Below are 23966 nucleotides of genomic sequence, written 5' to 3' on the forward strand. Positions count from 1 at the left end.
ATCTTTAGTGCTATAGATCTTTTCTATTCAAGGACCTATATTTAAGGAACTACACCTAGAAGCTCCATCCACAACTAGACCTGATTTAGATGGCAAGATGAAGAAGGACTTTGAGCTTGTAACAGGATGAGAATTTTGGGACATGGGGAGGGGGGAAATGTATTTTGCATATGAGTCATTGGCAGCCTGAGAACAGACTGATTGGCTGCTTCTAAAATGGTACCCAAGAGGGACTTCCCTGGTGGCAGAGTGGTTAAGACTCCACGCTCCCAATGCAGGGGGCCCAGGTTCGATCCCTGGTCAGGGAACTAGATCCCACATGCATGCCACAACTAAGAGTTCACATGCCACAACTAAGGAGCTGGCGAGCTGCAACTAAGGAGCCCACCGGCCACAACTAAGGAACTGGAAAAACACAACTAAGACCTAGCGCAACCAAATAAATAAGTAAATAAATAAAATATTAAAAATAATAATAAATAAATTGAAAAATAAAATGGTACCCAAGATTCCCAACTCCTGTATTCCTTTATGTAATCTCCTCCCCTTGATTGTAGCTAGACCTAGGGATTTGCTTCTAATGAATATGGCAGAAGTGATAGGATGTCACCTGAAGATTAGGTTAAGAAGATGTGAATTCCGTCTTGCTCACTTTCCCTGGCTCTTCTCATTTGCTTGCTCTGATTAGGTCAGCTGCTGTGTTGTGACTAGCCATACAGAGAAAGCTTCATGGCAAGTAAGTGAGGTTCTCCATCCAACACCCATGAGGAACTGAATCCTGCCCAAAACCACATGATCTGGGAAACAGTCCCCTATCAGTTAAGCCTTGACTGCAGCCTGGAGACTCAGCTAAGACAAGCCCATATTCCCAACCCACTGAAACTATGATAAAATACATGTTTGCTATTTTAAGCAAACACTAAAGTCACTACATTTTGAGGAGCTTCCAGGTTGGTGAACATATCCACATGTCAGGAGGATGGAGCACCCTTGTTTCATGGGGCCAGAAGCTTCTGTCTTGGGACCCTTCCAGACCTCGTCCTACGTACTTCTTCATCTGTATCCTTTCTAAGAATGGCTCCAAATTTTTTCTTAAATGCAGCCTTTTAAATGAGAAATAAGCCAAGACTCAGTGACAGAGTGACTTATGTAGGCTCATACTGCTTATAAAAGGCAGAGCTGGGATTCAAATCCAGGACTATCTCAGTAAGAAACCAAAATCTTAACTATCTTACTCACTGAATATGTCTTCACAGGAGCTAATTTTAATGTAGATTACAATCAGAATTTTTTTTTGTAAATGTCTGATTTAAAACTGTTAATGTCTACTTTTAATGAAATAAATGATTCATTTAATTATTTTTTTAAAAGATGGAATGGGGAATACCCTGGCGGTGCTGTGGTTAGGACTCTGTGGTCCCACTGCCAATGGCCCAGGTTCAATCCCTGGTTGAGGAACTAAGATCCCGCAAGCCGTGCGGCAAGGCCAAAAATAAAAAAAATAAAAGATGGAATGATATAATGTCCTGGATTTGCGTTAAAATAATTCAAGAGTAGGGGAAGGGAGAAAGTTAAATGAAACACTGTTGGCCTATATTGATCATTGTTGGTGGTCATACATATACTATTCTTTTGAATATTTTTGTACTTGAAAATTTTCACAATAAAGAAAAAACTTATCTTAAGGTTTCTCAGCCTTGGCACTATTTACATTTTAATTGGATAAATCCTTTGTTGTGGGGCTTGTCTTGTGCACTGTAGGATGTTTAGCAACATCCCTGGTCTCTACCTATTAAATGCCAGCAGTGCAACCACCCCACCATTGTGACAACCAAAAATATTTCCAGACATTGCGAAATGTCCCCCAGGAGAGCAAATTGGCCCCAGTTGAGAACCACTGCTTTAAAACAAGGTTGCTTGTTATTATAAGTCCTAGCCTAAACAAAACCACAAAACATTAGGAAAGCTGCAGGACATAAATATATACAAAAGTCATTTGTATTTTGATACAAGAGCAACTAACAGAAACTTTAAAAACAACAAATTATATAGAGGAATTCCCTGGCAGTCCAGTGGTTAGGACTTGGAGCTTTCACTGTGGGGGGCCGGGTTCAATCCCTGGTGGGGGAACTAAGATCCCACAGCTGTGCAGTACGGCCAAAGACAAACAAAAAATTATTTGAAAAAAACCACATTATTCACATTAACAGCAAAAAGGTAGTCAAAAATTAATCAAAAGTACAAGACTTTTATGAAGAACATAATAAAATATCATCAAAAGATGTTGAAGACCTAAGTAAATGGAGAAGCATACTGTGTTATGGATAGGAAGGTTAATATTGATATAATGATAGCCATCCTTCTCAAAATTACCTACAAATTCAATGTAAATTTAATCATTAATAAATCATGCTTAAATAGAAAACTGAGGAATAAAGGGCTAAAAATAGCCAAGACATTCCTAGAGAAGAACTAAGCAGGAGGCTTGCCCTACTGGATATTAAAACATTTCATAAAACTATAGTAATTAAAATAGAGTATAACTATGTTATATTTCACTAACAGAAAAATGCATATATGGAAACTTAATATTTAACCTAGCAGGTACTACAGGCGGCTAGGGAAAAAGAGACTATTACATAAACAGCTCTGGGGAACAAGACATCCATATGGAAAAAAATTAAATATGATCTGTACCCTCACACACAAAAAATAAATTTCATAATGATCAATAAATTCCAGATTGATTAACATGAAAGGAAAATTTTTCAAGTTTTAGGAAAAAAATATGGGAGACTATTTTTGACCTAAGGGTAAGGAAAGAGTTCTTTACAAAACACAAAGTTCAAACCATAAGGGAGAGGCTGAACCAAGATGGAGGAGTAGAAGGATGTGCTCTCACTCCCTCTTGTGAGAACACCAGAATCACAACTAGCTGCTGGACAATCATTGACAGGAAGACACTGGAACTCACCAAAAAAGATACCCCACATCCAAAGACAAAGGAGAAGCCACAATGAGACGGTAGGAGGGGCACAATCACAGTAAAATCAAATCCCATAACCGCTGGGTGGGTGACTCACAGACTGGAGAACACTTATACCACAGAAGTCCCCCGCTGGAGTGAAGGTTCCAAGCCCCATGTCAGGCTTCCCAACCTGGGGGTCAGGCAACAGGAGGAGGAATTCCTAGAGAATCAGACTTTGAAGCCTAGTGGGATTTGACTGCAGGACTTTGACAGGACTGGGGAAAACGGAGACTCCACTCTTGGAGGGCACACACAAAGTAGTGTGCGCATCGGGACCCAGGGGAATGAGCAGTGACCCCTGGGGAGACTGAACCAGACCTACCTGCTAGTGTTGGAGGGTCTCCTGCAGACGTGGGGGGTGGCTGTGGTTCACCACAGGGACAAGGACACTGGCAGCAGAAGTTCTGGGAAGTACTCCTTGGCGTGAGCGCTCCCAGAGTCTGTCATTAGCCCCACCAAAGAGCCCAGGTAGGCTCCAGTGTTGGGTTGCCTCAGGCCAAACAACCAACAGGGAAGGAACCCAGCCCCACCCATCAGCAGTCAAGCGGATTAAAGTTTTACTGAGCTCTGCCCACCAGAGCAACAGTCAGCTCTACCCACCACCAGTCCCTCCCATCAGGAAACTTACACAAGCCTCTCAGATAGCCTCATCCACCAGAAGCAAGAAGAACTACAATCCTGCAGCCTATGGAACAAAAAACACACTCACAGAAAGACAGACAAGAGGAAAAGGCAGAGGGCAAGGCAGAGGGCTATATACCAGATGAAGGAACAAGATAAAACCCCAGACAAACAACTAAATGAAGTGCAGATAGGCAACCTTCCAGAAAAAGAATTCAGAATAATGATAGTGAAGATGATCCAGGACCTCGGAAAAGAATGGAGGCAAAGATCGAGAAGATGCAAGAAATGTTTAACAAAGACCTTGAAGAATTAAAGAACAAACAAACGAGATGAACAATACAATAACTGAAATGAAAAATACACTAGAAGGAATCAATAGCAGAATAACTGAGGCAGAAGAACGAATAAGGACATTCCAACCAAAAACGCATAAGACAGAGGGTGGAATTCACTGCCATGGAACAGAATAAAGAAAAAAGAATGAAAAGAAATGAAGACAGCCTAAGATATCTCTGGGACAACATTAAACACAACAACATTCACATTACAGGGGTCCCAGAAGGGGAAGAGAGAGAAAAAGGACCCAAGAAAACATGTGAAGAGATTATAGTCAGAAACTTCCCTACATGGGAAAGGAAATAGCCACCCAAGTCCAGGAAGCGCAGAGAGTCCCATACAGGATAAACCCAAGGAGAAACACGCTGAGACACACAGTGATCAAATTGGCAAAAATTAAAGAAAAAGAAACATTATTGAAAGCAACAAGGGAAAAATGACAAATAACATACAAGGGAACCCCATAAGGTTAAGAGCTGATTTCTCAGCAGAACCTCTACAAGCCAGAGGGGGGGGCATGATATACTTAAAGTGATGAAAGGGAAGAACCTACAACCAAGATTACTCTACCCAACAAGGATCTCATTCAGATTCGATGGAGAAATCAAAGCTTTACAGACAAGGAAAACCTAAGAGAATTCAGCACCACCAAACCAGTTCTACAACAAATGCTAAAGGAACTCCTCTAAGTGGGAAACACAAAAGAAGAAAAGGACCTACAAAAACAAACCCCAAACAATTAAGAAAATGGTAATAGGAACATACATATCGATAATTACCTTAAACATGAATGGATTAAATGCTCCAACCAAAAGACACAGGCTCGCTGAATGGATACAAAAACAAGACCCATATATATGCTGTCTACAAGAGACCCACTTCAGACCTAGGGACACATACAGACTGAAACTGAGGGGATGGAAAAAGATATTCCATGCAAATGGAAATCAAAAGAAAGCTGGAGTAGCAATACTCATATCAGATAAAATAGACTTTAAAATAAAGGATGCTACAAGAGACAAGGAAGGACACTACATAATGATCAAGGGATCAATCCAAGAAGAAGATATAACAATTATAAATATATATGCACCCAACATAGGAGCACCTTAATACATAAGGCAACAGCTAACAGCTATAAAAGAGGAAATCAACAGTAACACAAAAATAGTGGGGGACTTTAACACCTCACTTATACCAATGGATAGATCATCCAAAATGAAAATAAATAAGAAAACAGAAGCTTTAAATGACACAACAGACCAGATAGATTTAATTGATATTTATAGGACATTCCAACCAAAAGCAGCAGATTACACTTTCTTCTCAAGTGTGCATGGAACATTCTCCAGGATAGATCACATCTTGGGTCACAAATCAAGCCTCAGTAAATTTAAGAAAACTGAAATCATATCAAACATCTTTTCTGACCACAACGCTATGAGATTAGAAATGAATTACAGGGAAAAAAACATAAAAAACACAAACACATGGAGGCTAAACACTACATTACTAAATAACCAAGAGATCACTGAAGAAACCAAAGAGGAAATCAAAAAATACCTACAGAAAAATGACAATGAAAACATTACAATCCAAAACCTATGGGACGCAGCAAAAGCAGTTCTAAGAGGGAAGTTTATAGCTATACAAGCCTACCTCAAGAAACAAGAAAAATCTCAAATAAACAATCTAACCTTACACCTAAAGGAACTAGAGAAAGAAGAACAAACAAAACCCAAAGTGAGCAGAAGGAAAGAAATCATAAAGATCAGAGCAGAAATAAATGAAATAAAAACAAAGAAAACAATAGCAAAGACCAATAAAACTAAAAGCGTGTTCTTTGAGAAGATAAACAAAACTGATAAACCATTAGCCAGACTCATCAAGAAAAAGAGGGAGAGGACTCAAATCAATAAAATTAGAAATGAAACAGAAGTTACAACAGACACCGCAGAAATACAAAGCATCCTAATAGACTAGTACAAGCAACTCTACGTCAGCAAAATGTACAACCTGGAAGAAATGGACAAATTCTTGGAAAGGTATAACCTTCCAAGACTGAACCAGAAAGAAATAGAAAATATGAACAGACCAATCACAAGTAATGAAATTGAAGCTGTGATTTAAAATCTTCCAACAAACAAAAGTCCAGGACCAGATGGCTTCACAGGTGAATTCTATCAAACATTTAGAGAAGAGCTAACACCCATCCTTCTCAAACTCTTCCAAAAAATTCCAGAGGAAGGAACACTCGCAAACTCATTCGATGAGGCCACCATCACCCTGAGACCAAAACCAGAAAAAGATACTACAAAAAAAGAAAATCATAGACCAATATCACTGAAGAATATAAATGCAAAAATCCTCAACAAAATACTAGCCAACAGAATCCAACAACACATTAAAAGGATCATACACCACGATCAAGTGGGATTTAAACCAGGGATGCAAGGATTCTTCAATATACGCAAATCAATCAATGTGATACACCATATTAACAAACTGAAGAATAAAAACCATATGATCATCTCAAGAGATGCAGAAAAAGCTTTTGACAAAATTCAACACCCATTTATGATAAAAACTCTCCAGAAAGTGGGCACAGACGGAACCTACCTCAACATAATAAAGGCCATATACGACAAACCCACAGTAAACATCATTCTCAATGGTGAAAAACTGAAAGCATTTCCTCTAAGATCAGGAACAAGACAAGGATGTCCACTCTCACCGCTATTATTCAACATAGTTTTGGAAGTCCTAGCCACGGCAGTCAGAGAAGAAAAGAAATAAAAGGAATACAAATTGGAAAAGAAGAAGTAAAACTGTCACTGTTTGCAGATGACATGATACTATACATAGAGAATCCTAAAGATGCCACCGGAACACTACTAGAGTTAATCAATGAATTTGGTAATGTTGCAGGACACAAAATTAATGCACAGAAATCTCCGGCATTCCTATACACTAATGATGAAAAATCTTAAAGAGAAATTAAGGAAACACTCCCATTTACCACTGCAACAAAAAGAATAAAATACCTAGGAATAAACCTACCCAGGGAGACAAAAGACCTGTATGCAGAAAACTATAAGACACTGATGAAAGTAATTAAAGATGATACCAACAGATGGAGAGATATACCATGTTCTTGGATTGGAAGAATCAATATTGTGAAAATGACTATACTACCCAAAGCAATCTGCAGATTCAATGCAATCCCTATCAAATTGGCAACTTTTTACGGAACTAGAACAAAAACTCATAAAATTTGTATGGAGACACAAAAGGCCCCAAATAGCCAAAGCAGTCTTGAGGGAAAAAAACGGAGCTGGAGGAATCAGACTCCCTGACTTCATACTATACTATAAAGTGACAGTAATCAAGACAATCTGGTACTGGCACAAAACCAGAAACATAGATCAATGGAACAGGACAGAAAGCCCAGAGATAAACCCACGCACCTATGGTCAACTAATCTATGACAAAGGAGGCAAGGATATACAATGGAGAAAAGACAGTCTCTTCAATAAGTGGTGCTGGGAAAACTGAGACAGCTACATGTAAAAGAAAGAAATTAGAACACTCTCTAACACCATACACAAAAATAAACTCAAAATGGATTAGAGACCTAAATATAAGACTGGACACTATAAAACTCTTAGAGGAAAACATAGGAAGAACACTCTTTGACATAAATCACAGCAAAATCTCTTTTGATCCACCTCTTAGAGTAATGGAAATAAACACAAAAATAAACAAATGGGACCTATGAAACTTAAAAGCTTTTGCACAGCAAAGGAAACTACAAACAAGATGAGAAGACAACCCTCAGAACGGGAGAAAATATTTGCAAACAAATCAATGGACAAAGGATTAATCTCCAAAATATATAAACAGCTCATGCAGCTCAATATTAAAAAAACAACCCAATCCAAAAATGGGCAGAAGACCTAAACAGACATTTCTCCAAAGAAGACATGCAGATGGCCAAGAAGCACATGAAAAGCTGCTCAACATCACTAATTATTAGAGAAATGCAAATCAAAACTACAATGAAGGCTTCCCTGGTGGCGCAGTGGTTCAGAGTCCGCCTGCCCATGCAGGGGACATAGGTTCGTGCCCCAGTCCGGGAAGATCCCACATGCCGCGGAGCAACTGGGCCTGTGAGCCATGGCTGCTGAGCCTGCACGTCTGTAGTCTGTGCTCCGCAACAGGAGAGGCCACAACAGTGAGAGGCCCGCGTACCGAAAAAAAAAAAAAAACTACAATGAGGTATCACCTCACACCAGTTAGAATGGGCATCATCAGAAAATCTACAAACAACAAACGCTGGACAGGGTGTGGAGAAAAGGGAACCCTCTTGCACTGTTGGTGGGAATTTAAATTGATACAGCCACTATGGAGAACAGTACAGAGGTTCCTTAAAAAACTAAAAATAGAATTACCATATGATCCAGGAATCCCACTACTGGGCCTATACCCAGAGAAAACCATAATTCAAAAAGACACATGCACCCCAATGTTCATTGCAGCACTATTTACAACAGCCAGGTCATGGAAGCAACCTAAGTGCCCATCGACAGACAAATGGATAAAGAAGATGTGGTACATATATACAATGGACTATTACTCAGCCATAAAAAGGAACGAAATTGGGTCATTTTTTGAGATGTGGATGGATCTAGAGACTGTCATACAGAGTGAAGTCAGAAAGAGAAAAACAAATATCGTATATTAACGCATGTATGTGGAACCTAGAAAAATGGTACAGATGAACCGGTTTGCAGGGCAGAAGTTGAGACACAGATGTAGAGAAGAAACATATGGACACGAACGGGGGAAAGCCGTTGGGGGGTGGGGATGGTGGTATGATGAATTGGGCAATTGGGATTGACATGTATATACCGATGTGCATTAAATTGATGACTAATAAGAACCTGCTGTATAAAAAAATTAATTTAATTTAATTTAAAAATTAAAAAAATAAAAGAATATCTAGGTCATCAAAAATACCGAAAGTCTGAGAAACTGTCATAGCTAGGAGAAACCTAAGGAGATATGATGACTCAATGTCATATGGAATCCTGGAGGGATCCTGGAACAGAAAAATAATATTAGGCAACATTGCTAATTTTACTATTTAACAATTTCCAGGACTTCCCTGGTGGCGCAGTGGTTAAGAATCCGCCTGCCATTGCAGGGCACACAGGTTCAAGCCCTGGTCCGGGAAGATTCCACATGCTGCAGAGCAACTAAGCCTGTGTGCCACAACTACTAAGCCTGCGCTCTAGGGCCCGTGAGCCACAACTACTGAAGCCCTCACGCCTAGAGCCTGTGCTCCGCAACAAGAGAAGCCACCGCAATGAGAAGCCCGCACACCACAACGAAGAGTAGCCCCCGTTCGCTGCAACCAGAGAAAAGCCCACGTGCAACAATGAAGACCCAGTGCAGCCAAAAATAAATTTAAAAAGTAATATTGTTAAAAATTTTTCCATATTTGAATATATTCATTTGGGTTTCTGATTTGTTACATGAATTTTATGAACAATTATATCTCAAGACCACTTGTATTTCACAGTTTATATCATGTTCAAAAATCAATGTCATATAAAGATTAAGATAAAACAAACAAAACAAAGAAAATCGTAAGGGAAAAAACTGATAAATGCAACAACTTGAAAATCTACATTCATCAAAACAGATTATAAAGAAAGTTAAAAGACAAGCTACTGAGAGAAGCAATCTGTAATATATCTATCAGATAAAGGATATCAAAAAGAAAAAGACAAACCTTACCCATCAGAAATATGGGCAAAAGTCATGAACAGGCCTTTCACAAAAGAGAACTATATATAGCCAATGAAAATATACGGTGCTCAAATTCATTAACAGAGAATTACAAATTGAAATTACAGTGAGGTACCTACCATTTACTCTTACCCAGTTAGAAAAATTAACAAGCCAGGCTGTACTATACAGTTAAACTAAATAAGAAGGTTTAAAAAAAAAAGCCAGGCTGGTGAGGTTATGGATTCCTGGGGATTTTTATATTGATAGTAGCAGTGTAAGCTACTGCAAACTCTTTGGAAAACAACTTGGCATTACCTAGTGAAGGTGAATATGCATATCCTCCATGACCCAGCAATCCTATGCTTAAGTGTGTATCTTAGAGAAACTCTTGAAGAGGACACCTTAAAAAATGTATATAGCTCGAAACCGAAAATGACCCAAATGTTCATCAATAGTATAAATGTATAAATAATTATATTTATTATTATTATATCATAGTATTGTGGCAATAAAAACAAATTGAAAATAGCTATACACCTCAAAAATATAAATCTCAAGATAATGTTAAGTAAAAAAAAAAAAAAAAAAAATGGACAGAAGAAAACACAGACTATGATCTCATTTATGTAAAGTTCACAAATAGGCTAACTAAACAAACAAAAATGGGAAAAACACGACAAAAATAATGACAGACCAGGTATCATCATCAGGTAGTTTCAAATATTGCTAATGTAAGGCTGAAATTCCCAAACTGCCATGTCAGTTTCCCTAGTAGAGCTGTTAAAATCAGGTGCCCATTTTGTTTCATTAGTTAAACAAACATTCATGAGTTAAGACTATCCCTACCGTAAACAAGCTTATGGAGAATGTGTGATAACAAAAGCCTATGGCGCACTTGGTACCGTGCTAGGTACCATGCCAGGTGTTTTGCACTCTTTTTTTTTTTTGACAGAGCATAAGCATTTAATAACAATAAAAAATATATATACTATAAGTACCACAGCACAGTACTATTAGTGCTGTGCTAAAGGCTTTATAGTAATTTTAATTTAATCCTTACAACAACTCTATGAAGTAAATAAATACTATGACCTCCATCCTCAGTGGGTACTATCGATATTATTATTATCCTGATAATAATAATAATAAAGATAATAGGTAACATTTTTTTTTTTTTGGCCACACCGTGCAGCTTCAAAGCGCAGAGTGAAAGCGCACAGTCCTAGCCAATGGACTGCCAGGGAATTCCCAATAGGTATTTTTGATCACCTACTAATGCCAGGCACTGGGATAAGGCTTTATAGTCAACCTAATTTAATCCTGAGGACAGCCCGGCAAAGTAGGTATCATCCCTAATGGATATTACTTCCATCCCCATTTCCAGGATAAGAAAACTAAGGGGGAGGATGAGGAAACTAAGCATAAGCAAAATCAAGTAACTCACCCAAGGTCATATGACTGATAAAGGATAGAGCTAGGATTTGAAACTTTGTCTGACTCTTATTTGTCTGCCTGTGTTTAGCCACTTTCACACTCATTATTTTATTTAATATTCATAAACCCTATAAAGTAAACGTAACATAGAGGTTAAGAGCACAGGTTCTGAAGATGGAAAGACGTGAGCCCTACATGAGCTCTACTATGTTCCAACTGTGGAACCGAGGACAAGCTCCTCAACCTCTCTGAGAGGGATATCCTCTGAAGGGATAGGCCCTTCATCTATAAAATGGAGGGGTTTTTTAAAATATATTTATTTATTTATTTTTGGCTGCGTTGGGTCTTCGTTGCTGCGTGCGGGCTTTCTCTAGCTGCGGCGAGGGTGGGCTACTCTGTTGCGGTGCGCGGACCTCTCATTGCGGTGGCTTCTCTTATTGTGGAGCACGGGCTCTCGGTGTGCAGGCTTCAGTAGTTGTGGCACTCGGGCTCAGTAATTGTGGTTCGTGGGCTCTAGAGAGCAGGATCAGTAGTTGTGGCGCACAGAATAAGTTGCTCCGTGGCACTCGGGATCTTCCCAGACCAGGGCTCAAACCTGTGTCCCCTGCATTGGCAGGCGGATTCTTAACCACTGCACCACCAAAGAAGTCCCAAAATGGAGGTTTTTAAAGTATCTGTGTGTAACTGTGAAAGGGTAAATACGAAAACTGAGATAAGGCATGCAAAGAACTTATAACACAGTGCCTGACACACAACAAATATTCAATAAATATTAGATGATAACATCATGGTCATCATCACCATCTTCTCCATTTTCTTGATTTAAAAAATGGAGATACAGAGAGGGACAGTAGTTCATCCAATGTTACAAAACCAGTTGGTGTCAGTAAAAGAATTTTAAACATAGGTCTAATCAGCTTCAAAGTCTGAACTCTTTTCCACTTGCCAAGACACCTCATGAAGGCAAAGGAAGCACATCCTAGACAAAGGGAGATCTCAAGGAGCTCCTCCTTAGGGAAGGGAGACCTAAGCTGAATGCTTAAATACAACTTGACTTGGTCAGATGAAGTGAGAGAAAGGTACCGCAGACAGAGGGAGCAATACATCCAAAGGAGCTGATACAATGAACAGTGTGGACTATTTGAGTAGATACAATTATTTCAGTGTGGCTAGAGCCCAGAGAGTAAGAGGCAAAAAAGTTAGAGTCTACATATGAAGCAAACATAAGATGCAGCATGATTCTGAGCAGGGGTTCTTAAAGTGAAATCTCCAGACAAGGAGCATCACCACCTAGGAAACTGCTACGAATGCAAATTATTGGGGCTACACCAGGTCTGAATCAGAAACTCTGGGTCTTTTAAAAGGTCCTTCAGGGGACCCTAATGTATGGCTGATGTTTGAGAAGATGATTTTGATCAATGATGGAATGTAATGGTGTTTTTCAAAAATAATGAAATCATCCTTTATTAGATAACTCAGAAGAGGGAGAGGACCATAGTATCTGGATAGAAACTAGCTATAATACCTATGATGTGCTTGGTTTTTCTTTGATAGCAGTTAATCAATTTTACAGGTTATTCTACTTACAGATCAAATTTGCCCTACGTTTCACCTTAGAAAAACACCCCCAAACAGGCTAACATTTTAAATCTTAAAAATATTTTTTTTCTTTGTTTCATACCTTCTAAGTTTCATACCCTGAAAGGTCAAACTTAGGTCTATTAAAACTAAGTGTTTAGGGCTTCCCTGGTGGCGCACTGGTTGAATCCACCTGTCAATGCAGGGAACACGGGTTCGAGCCCTGGTCCGGGAAGATCCCACATGCCACAGAGCAACTAAGCCTGAGTGCCACAACTACTGAGTCTGCGCTCTAGAGCCGGCGAGCCACAACTACTGAAGCCCGTGCCTAGAGCCCGTGCTCCGCAACAAAAGAAGCCACCGCAATGAGAAGCCCACACGCCACGACGAAGAGTAGCCCCCACTTGCCACAACTAGAGAAAGCCCATGTGCAGAAACAAAGACCCAACTCAGCCATACATACATACATACATAAATACATAAATACATAAAACAAAAAAACTAAGTGTTTGTAGGGACTTCCCTGGTGGCTCAGTGGATAAGACTCCGTGTTCCCAATGCAGGGGGCCCGGGTTTGATCCCTGGTCAGGGAACTAGATCCCACATGCTGTAACTAAGAGCCCGCATGCTGCTACTAAGAGCCTGCATGCCGCAACTAAAAGATCCCGCATGCCAAAACTGAAGGTCCCACAAGCCGCAACTAAAGATCCCACGTGCTGCAATGAAGATCCTGCGCGCAAACTAAGACCTGGTGTAGCCAAATAAGTAAGTAAATAAATAAATATTTAAAACAAAAACAAAAAAACCCTAAGTGTCTGTAGAAACCATTATGATCCCAGCCTCTTAAAAACTTACAATTTTTATAAATTTAAGAGGATGTTATAATCAACTTTTTCTTTTGAAAACAAAATAGAAGTGTCCCAATTCCATTAGTTTTACTTCAGTTTTGCTAAATCCAAGCAAAATTAAATGTTGCCACAAACCAGAGCCACACCACCTCTAAGTACTTTAGATACCAAGGTTCCTTATGAGATTTCATTTGAAAAGAGTGTCCCACGGATAAGACAAGTTTGAAACAACTGGTCTACAGGATAAAAGTTAAGATCTTGAGCATAAAATATAAGGCCTTCCAAAGCCTGGTCCCTCTCAGCTCTCTCAAGCCTATTCCCACCACTTCGTGCCTGGGTATGAACTCTCAAACTGCCTATAATTCCTCATAAATACCACAGTGTTTCTCATCTTTGTGAATTTGTCCATGTTGTAGCTTCCAAATGATTACTGCCTGGTTTTATTTTACTTTACGTTTAAACAATTATATTAGGCTATGGGAAACAAATGTGACATTCTGGGCCCAGGTGGGAGTGAGCTTGGATGACTTCCACTATAGAGTGGGAGGGCAGGGCCTACAGTTCAGGCATAACAGGTCCCAGCTGTTCTCTAGGTCCTTCTGTGCCCCTAGGTTGAGCCATGAGTCATGCCACAAGAAGCTCTCTATTCCACCTCTTCTCTTTGGACACTGTAGGACTAGAGTTAGACACAGACTGATCCTAGGAGTAATATCTCCTGATGGTTCATTTGGCTAAGGAAGAAAGAGGCGTTCTAAGTAATCAAGGAAGAACTACCACACTCCAACCATGGGTCACCCAAGGAGCACAATATCCTGTAAGTCAAAATGATCTTCCCTTTATCTGGGAGCTTGCCCCCCAGGGGGCATCTCGCAATGTCTGGAAACATTCTGGGTTGCCACAACTTGGCAGGGGTGGGGAGGGTTGCTACTGGTATCTACTGAGTAGGAGCCAGGGATGCTGCTAATTAAACATCCCACAACGTATAGGATGGTCCCCCACAACAAAGAATTATCTGGCCCAAAATGTCAATACTGCCAAGGTTGAGAAACACTGCTTTATTTCTCAATTTGACACCACATCACCCAGGAAGGCCTTCCTGAACAGCCCAGACTGGGTTAGGTACCTCTTGTTGGTTTCCCATAGTACTTCACACTGTATCATTCAGCAATCTGTGTCTTCTGTTAGATCATGGGTACCTTTAGGGCAGACTTCTGCACTCTGTCTGGCACATAGTAAGTACTCAGTGAAGTAGCAGAGACTGCTATCTGCCTATCCCAAAAAACAACCTATTCTTCTCAGTAAAAGAAACATCAACTCTCAGTTGGGCACATGGTCACTACATTCCTCAGCCTTTTATTTACGGCCATAAGACTAAGTTATGGCCAGGGCAACACACGGAGAAGGGCTACCTGAAAGCTTCTAGAAACTATTCTTAAAAAATACTTAAGGCTCCTTCTTATATGCCCACCCTACCCCTACCCTGCTGCCTAGGACACAGATAATATGACTGGAGCTCCAACTTGGACCTTGGGGGCAATGAGCTTCCAAACCGGTCTTGGTCTGCCTTCTTTTACATAACAGCCACTATTTTATTTAAAACCATTGTTATCTTGGATCTCTATCTTTTGCAAAGACACCTTAATCTAAATGATTTAATACCCAACTTCTATTTTTTGCCATCGATTACCATGTTCTTCAAGAAAAGTGAGAGTTGTGCTTTATATTAATTTATGTTCTTGTTCTTCTCATTCTTCACTGACATATTTTTAAATACAATTTTCCTCTACTGTTTTCCTTTTACAACCTGTTTTGCTGTCAATTGTATTCCTCGTTTATTCAATTACCCTTTTCCAGCTAAGCGTTCTCAGCTACTTAGCTCTTCAATTTGACTTGTAAAAGCAGCACAGCCATTTTCACAATCCCAAAGCATTCCTCTTAGATGGTATTTGATTAACAACTAAATTTATAAAGATAGGTTTACTGCCTTCACAAAGGATCAGTAATCCAAAGTAAACAGCCTTGCTCTATGATAATTTTATGGGGAAAAATGTAATATTTATAAAACTCCTCTGGGATATTTAAATCTGAGTTCACAGAGCTCAGCTAATCCTGATTTGCATGCTATTAATATTACAAACTATAGAAGTGATCCTAATTTGCATGATATAGCTTTCTCTTAACTTGCTCATAATATTCTTTTTTTTTTTTTTTTTTTCCAGTACCGCGGGCCTCTCACTGTTGTGGCCTCTCCCGTTGCGGAGCACAGGCTCCGGATGCGCAGGCTCAGCAGCCATGGCTCATGGGCCCAGCCGCTCCGCGGCATGTGGGATCTTCCCGGACCGGGGCATGCACCTGTGTCCCCTGCATCGGCAGGCGGACTCTCAACCACTGCGCCACCAGGGAAGCCCACTCATAATATTCTTGTTATCCTTACATTTCAGAAATTTTTCAAGTAGACATTTTGTTATCTTTCTCTGGTAATCCTGTAAAATATAAAAATTTTTAATTTCCAAACTAAGTTCCATTTTGGAAACTAAAAAAAAATTAATATTCTAAATTTACTAAATAACTATTCTACTTCCTCAAAAGTATCTCCATTTCCAAAAATTTTTCTGCATTATTTTCACCTATTTAATGTGTTTTTTGCTCTGGATCTGATTTCTAAGTTTTTTCTCTGCTTTACACTTATTAGAAGCTTCAGAGTGTCATTTATTGTATTCTAATTTGTTCTATTTACCACTATTATTACATTTTTCATTCTAACCTATTTGTGCATAATAGTTGTACACCCTTTTTCTGCTCTTGGAGTAGATAACTCTTCTCTGAATTGTAGTTGTGATTCTTGTACTTATTCCTTTTAAGGGTTACCATTATATTATTTTGTTTTCCTGGCTTTGCTCTTTTGACTACTAAACTTATTTACTGATCATAAGTTACCTTTTTATTTCACTCACTCTTGAGTATACATATGGTTGGTGGCTTTTTTTTGTTGTTACTATTATTGATGATTTTTATTTGTTCCAGGTAATTCTATAGTATCTTAATGAGTTTAAGAGCAAAAACAACTCTGTGCACTCTAGTGACTTCCTGAATGCTTCCATATGGAGATGACTAAAATTCCACAATCCGCAGGAAGAGGTCTACATAAATAGTCTCAAACTTTACTTCTATTTCCTACTCAAAATACAAACTTCTATTTCCTACTCCAAACGCAAAATACAAATATCAAACAGAGCAGGCCTCAGCAGTAGATACCATTTACTGATCAGCAAAACCCTCCTCCAATTCAATCACTTGGAGAATTCTGCCGGAATACACCTATTTGCATAAAATATTTTCCTTAGAATGTGCCCCCCCACCTTTCTATACAAACATTTCTTGAAAGATAAAGGCAAAAAGACGTGTAGAAATACCTCAATTTTTTTCTACTCTCTATTAGTTTAGAAGAAAAAGAGAGATCAGCGAGTTCTATACATATTGTTTTTTGGAGCTATCATATTCAAGACTATGATTCAGTCTAATACGAAGTTGAATAGTATGGTTGAATAATTTATTAAAACAGAACGTAGCATTCAAACATAAAAGTTATAATGCCAGTCACTGGAGAAACTAGAACTACTACTGGAGTTGAACGACTACCTTAAAATATCAAGGATGACTAGTATATCTAAAATCCTAGAGACTTCCTTGGCGGTCCAGTGGTTAAGACCCTGTGCTTCCAATGCAAGGGGTGCGGGTTCGATTCCTGGTCGGGGAACTAAGATCCCATATGCTGCACAGCGTAGCCAAAAAAAATTAGTAAGTAAAAAAATAAAATAGAATAAAATCCTACAGTTTTACCTAAATGCAGAACTAAAGCTAAATTATCAGCCAGTCAAAGCAATCTGTTTTCATCCCTTCTCCACTCATTAAATATTTTGCTTTTATTTTCAATTTTGAAAAGTTTAGCTTATATACACTAATCTCTAATGAAGACTCCCTGGACCACGCCAGAATGAAAGTATGCTTTCTTCTATCAAACTCTTTCATAGACGACCCTTATACATGCTAGCAGGTGACTACCCTACACCTCCTACTCTTCTGTAACTGGAACTGACCAGGGAAGCAACAGATGAAATGAAAATAACTGAAAATTCCTAAGCAAAGCAAAAGAAAGCTTAACCTTCATAGTTAACAAGATAAGGCAGGTAGAACCATGAAGGCCCTTCTTATTGCTGTCGTCAACAATTTCTGCATCCTGAGCCATCTGGTGATATCTTCAAGCCTTCAAGGCTGCCTAAATATTTTCAGTATTTTTGTACTAAATAATATACTAAAATAAGTATTAAAATACTTACTTTAAACAATTTTCCCAGAATAAAAATATTTATAGGAAGGCAAAAGCACACAGGATGATTGACTCTGGGCTATGAATTCCTTATGGTCATGACTCTCAACTAACATGTAATATTTACAACCTGGTACTTAACTAATGGAATAAGTCTGTATGTTTTTACCTTATCCCCCAATTAGCTCTTTTTAAGAGCAGGGACTCAGTCTTAAAAGAGGCAGTACAGTTTAGATTAGACCTGCTTCAACCACAGTAGCTCTGCTCTTATCTATTTTATACTGTAATGCTGGGTAAGTCTTTGTTTCAAAAAGGAGTTTAAATGTTATTATTTTGCTTTTAAGTTTAAAAACTACTTGCATCCCACTAAAATTAAAAGGACTGACAATACCAAGTGTTGGCAAAGATGTGAAGCAACTAGAACACATTCATGTATAGCATAGTCACACATGAATGGTACAGCCATACATGAATGATACAGACACTCTGGAAAACTGGAAGTATTTGTTAAAGATATATAGATACATAGATAGAGATATCTTACGAGCCATCAATTCTACTCATTGTTATATACCCAAGAGAAATGAAAGCTTATGTCAACCAAAGGTTATGTACAAGAATATGCTTAGCAACTTTACACATAATTCCCCAAAACTGGAAACATCAAATGTCCATCAATGGAACAATGGATCAATTGTGTTATATTTACATATTGGAATATCAGGTAGTAATGAAAAAGAATGAACTACTGCTATGTATAATATTCTGGGTGAATCTAAATGTTAAATGAAAAAATCCAAGAACAAGATAATAGACATGACTGCATTTATATGAAGTTCAAAAACAAGCAGGACTGTTTTTGAACTTTATATGCAACCTCATATCACCTCTGGTGAAAGAGATTGGAACAGTGGTTACTTTGGGGTTTAGGAGGATACTGACTGGGAAGGAGCATAAAGGAGTCTCCTGAGTGCTGGTAATTTTTTTATATCTTTATATGGATGGTGAGAACACAAGTGTGTAGAGATGTAAACATTCATCATATTGTACACTGAATATTTGTGATTTACTATATATGTTATACCCTAATTTTTAAAAACTCATATAGTGGCAAGAGTCTTGGAATAGGCATTGGAGGTTCTAGTCATGGTTCTGCCATATGTGATTCTTGACAAAGCATAAAACCTCACTGGGTCTGCATTCCATATACTTTATGCTAAGTAAGGTCTCTCCCCCCTCTAAAACTCACTAATTCAAAATTCCTATGAATTTCCTTGGTCTGCATGTTTGCAAAATTTTCTTTCTTCTTTTTTCTTTTTTTTGGCCACGCTGCGCAGCATGCAGGTTCTTAGTTCCCCAACCAGGGATCAAACCCACGCTCTCTGCAGTGGAAGTGCAGAGTCCTAACCACTGGACCACAAGGGAAGTCCCTGCAAAATTATCTTTTCCTGATTTCCACAGAAATTTAACTTGAGCATATCTCTTTAATCCCTACTTGGAGAGATGGTGGGGTGTTAATAGGCTTATTTTATATTAATGGATGGAACTAGCATCAGAATTTCTGGGCCAAAATACAAGCATACAAAGTAAAATGCTACCTAGGAATACAGGTGATTAGAAACTAGTGATGCTCTATTATTTGGAAAGAACAGTAAACTGTGATGACGTTAGCTAAAGCTGTAATTCTCTCTGAATCAATAAAAATAACCTGGAGCCACTGGAGTGATGATACCTAATAATTTATAATCAATAACTGAAAGCTTGTTGCAGAAAGGTAGCTGTTCCTTTCCAATTACCTATATGAGGAATCAATATTTACTGTACAAGTTCTATACTTTGAAAAAAAATCAAGAAGACATTCCTTGATAGGGGCAAGCAGGACACACAAGGGAAGTTCACTGCTTTTTCTTTTTCTTTTTTTTTTAGGTATTACTTTTATAAATGGAAAGATAAAAAATAAAATTTAGTCATAGCCAACTTTTCTTCATGAGGAGATGCTACCTGAATTTAACAGTAGTTTTTATATCCTTATATCCTTATTCTAGGTATAAGTCATCAAGTCAGGTTATCAGAGCAAGTCAGGCCACCCTAGTCATCACTTCATGAGAAAGGAAGAAAAATACAATGGTTTTAGAAATACTTGAATCCAAGGAACTTCTTGTATGAATTATGGATTAAGCTTCCAAATTTCAGAGATCCTCTAAAATTTTGTAAAAATCAAGGGAAGATGTATCCATCAGATGACAAAAGAAGCACTACATGTAATAAAATGCCATGGGAAAAAGCACTAGCCCATTAAGACCAAAGCATAGATTCTAATTCTGGCCCTGCCATTTAAATTTGAGTAAATCATTTTGATCTTTCTGATTCAGATTTCCTACCTGTAAAATGAAGGGAATGAGTTAGATAATTTTAACCTTTATTTTTCTCTCACTAAAATTTCCTATATGCTGGAATTCACTTCATACCAACATGGTAGATGCTTTTCCTCATATTGACCCTCATCTACACAAAAGTTAACTATCCTTATTAACAAAAATATCTAGAAATTAAATATCAGAAGCCACTAAAATTGAATGATGGACATTAAAGTCTGATGTCCTTTCACTGCTATAAATTGGGTTTGCTTCCATCAAGTACATAAAGAACAATTCATAAATTTTAAAATGAATTAAGTAAATGAAAGGGTCTATAATGAACCGGCTAGAGAATTTTTTAAAAACTCACTGATGAAGCTCTATTCTAGAAAAGGTCTACAGTTTCCATATACATATATATATTCCATATAGACACACACACACACACACACATACACACACACACACACATATTCTTTATTAGCTGAATATGGTCAAATAAAAAACATAACATCTACTCACTTTGACAGAGATACTCCCCCAGCTTTCCCAATCATCTCTTCATGGTGTAATACTGAGTGGTTCCAAGGAATTTGGAGGAACTTTAAGAGTGTTCTCATCCACCGTTCAGGGTGTAAGACAAGTTGCTCATAGTGAACTAACATGCATTTTTTATAGCCAACCTCCATACACTGGTTATACATGGTCTCTATGGCACGATTCCACTTGGTCAAACAGTCCCTATAGCTGTTCAGGTCAAATCCAGCGATTGTAACTTTTCGAGAAATCATTGAATGTACTGATGCCCGGCCATCACGGACCATCAGGAGAAATTTGGCATTGGGGAATAACCTAGCAAGGTACGTTAAGGATTTCAGGGCAAAAGGATCTTTATTACATAAATAAGGGGCTGGCTCCCCATGCTTAACAATGATTTCTAGTAAGAAGGCCTGCATGGCAGAATCCAGCACTTCATCGGTGACACCAGCCTCATCCAAGCGTATTTTCTCTTTACTCGACCGTGACCATATCTGCTTCAGAGCCAGGATTCGAGGAATGACCCTGGTTTCCTCTCCACAGCGAATATCAGGGTGTGCATCTAGCATGGCCCTCATGAGTGTGGTTCCACTCCGAGGCACACCTCCAATAAATATTAAAGGCATATCTTTGTGATAGGCAAAGGTTTTATTGGCTTTGATGTCCAGGCCAGTTCGCACAGTGGTCTTTGTGTTCTCCAATTTGAGGGGCTGGCTACGTTCTTCTATTCGGTGATGGCATTCCATGGCGTGTTGGCCCAAGTAAAATACAGTCACAGAACTAATCACCAGACATGCCAATAGTAAGTTCTGCTTCAGTTTTCCAACCATCTTGATGTGGTTATCTTGCTATTAAACAGATATTTTGCTACAAATGTTTTTCAGAAAACTTTCAGGCCATGGAGATTCTACTTCAGAAAGATGATCAATATCTAATAGGAAAAGGAAAAAGTTATTTTACCATTACATTAAGATTGTTTACAAATTAATCATCAGTTATCACCATTGCATTTTAGCTAGAAAGAAGTTGAAGCAGTCTTAAATACACTGATACTCTTAGAATAAAAGTATATATAAATATAAGCAAAAATAAATCAATATTTCTAATCAGAAACAGCTTTTCTTAATGTAACAATTCTGAAGCTACAGACCTTGCACAGAATGGAAATATAAATAAAATTATTTCTATGGTGAGTCAAGCAAATATTTAATATTCCCAAGTATGTTTGGAGTCTAACCCAAGGTTCATCTCTGATATTCAGAGTTGCTTCATCCCCAAGAAGCTTCATCCACATTCTACCATAAAGAGAAATTACAGAAGAAATATACAACTTCCAAATTTTTAACACAGATTCAGTTTATTCATATCTTACAAATTATTTATTTAGGTACTACAGTCCAGATACTTGGGCTTGGCTGAGGATAAACTTTGAAAAGGACAGCAGTGCAGTGACCCCTGCTCTCAGGAAACAAAGTCTCATGGGCAGACAAATATACAATGATAATAAAGTGTGATCCGTGTCTTAGTAGAAACAAGCAAAGGAGACAATGGTAGTATAATGAAAAGGCACACAGAAAGGAAGCTACCTCAGGAAGCTATAAAACCATATATAAAACAAGAGGAAGGAGTACGCTAAGTAATAGAAACTTGTGTGCAAAAGCACAATGGCATGACAGAACACAGCATAATTAGGTGACAAGAAGTAGTTCAGGAAAGCTGGTGTATAGGGTGCAAAGAAAACTGTGTGTGTCTGTGATCTAGCCTTATCTAGAATAGATAAGATTTGGGTACACAGAGCATTCTAAACTGAAGATACGCTATGACCAAAGACACAGACATGTAAAAGCAGGGGCATGTATGTAAAACATACGTACTATGTACATGTAAACTTACCCTGAACTTCAGAGGGCAAGTGTGATGTTTAGTTTTATCTGTCAACTTGGCTAGGCTATGGTGCCCAGTGTTTGGTCAAACACCAGTCAAAATGTTTCTGTGAAGGTATATTTTTTAGAAGCGATTAACAATTAAATCAACAGACTTTGAGTAGATTACCCTCCAAAATACAGGTGGACCTCATCCAACAATTGAAGTCCTTAAGAGAAAAGACAAGTTTCCTGAAGAAAAAGGGACTCTCCACAAGACTGCAACACAGAAACCCTGCCTGAGTTTCTAGCCTTGCTGCCCTGAGGAATTCAGCCTCTAGGCTAACATCAACTCTTACCTGCCGGACTGCTGTATGGATTTTAGAAATACCAGTGCCATAATCACATGAGCCAATTCCTTAAAAACTCTCAGTCATATATATATATATATATATATATATATATATATATATATATATACACACACACACACATACATATACATATGAATATCCTGACTGACAGTGAGTACACCTGGGGAAATGACTAACTACACCAGAAAAAGAATACATTCTGAGGGGCTGGATGTCTAGCTATGAACTAACGAGAAGGTAGGCCATTCTTCTCCCCAAAAAAACAAGTTATAAAGAGGAATGAAACTGACAAAACCACCCTTTCAGTCCTCTGGAAATTGACCAAAGGAATACAGCAACCCAAGAAGCATTTATGTTTGAAAAACTGCTCAACGTTCAGTAAGAACAGTGAGAGCTGTGGTATTTGTGCCCAAGACTACTCCCACCCCCACCATCCACCCACTCAGCAGGTACAGAGGTTCTGCAGGGCAGGGCAAACTACAAGGCCTGGAGGCTTTGCTGCTGGAATCAATGGGAGATCACTCAATTTGAATTGGAGCGTAGCACACATGCCCAACTGTGCTGCCAGTGTAAGTGATGCTCCAGGCGGCAGGTGAGCAAGGACGGTGAAGAGCTCTAGTAGGCTGAGGCTGTAGTCGTGATCAGCAAGCTCGTGGCCAAAGCTGAGCTATATACAGGCAAAGAGGAGACATGAAAGGATCAAGTGGAAAGTAAACACCAGGGCAGATTTGAGAACAGCCTGAACTTTGAACATGTTCCTCTGCCCCACACGCAGATCCACTGGCAGAGGACAAGTCTTACTGCCTCAATATGTTTGAGCACAACCGCTGTCCACTAAGCTATGCAGACAGGGGGGCAAACCACA

The 23966-nt window shown here is 38.7% G+C and overlaps 1 protein-coding gene across 7 annotated transcripts in view; it reads right to left on the reverse strand.

The window, feature by feature from the left end:
- The window catches only part of TPST1 (tyrosylprotein sulfotransferase 1), a 167395-nt gene that overhangs the window by 65370 nt on the left and 78059 nt on the right, over positions 1-23966 (reverse strand). For all 7 annotated transcript variants that reach the window (XM_027126238.1, XM_027126240.1, XM_027126241.1 and 4 more), the window contains exon 2: positions 20851-21796. In XM_027126238.1, coding sequence (XP_026982039.1) covers positions 20851-21695 — 845 coding nt within the window. In that variant the 5' untranslated portion in view covers positions 21696-21796. The remainder of the gene's footprint in view (positions 1-20850; positions 21797-23966) is intronic.

Source organism: Aethalodelphis obliquidens, unplaced genomic scaffold (assembly GCF_003676395.1).
Source record: "Aethalodelphis obliquidens isolate GAN/ISIS:26980383/991018 unplaced genomic scaffold, ASM367639v1 scaffold30, whole genome shotgun sequence".
Classification (NCBI taxonomy): Eukaryota; Metazoa; Chordata; class Mammalia; order Artiodactyla; family Delphinidae; genus Aethalodelphis; species Aethalodelphis obliquidens.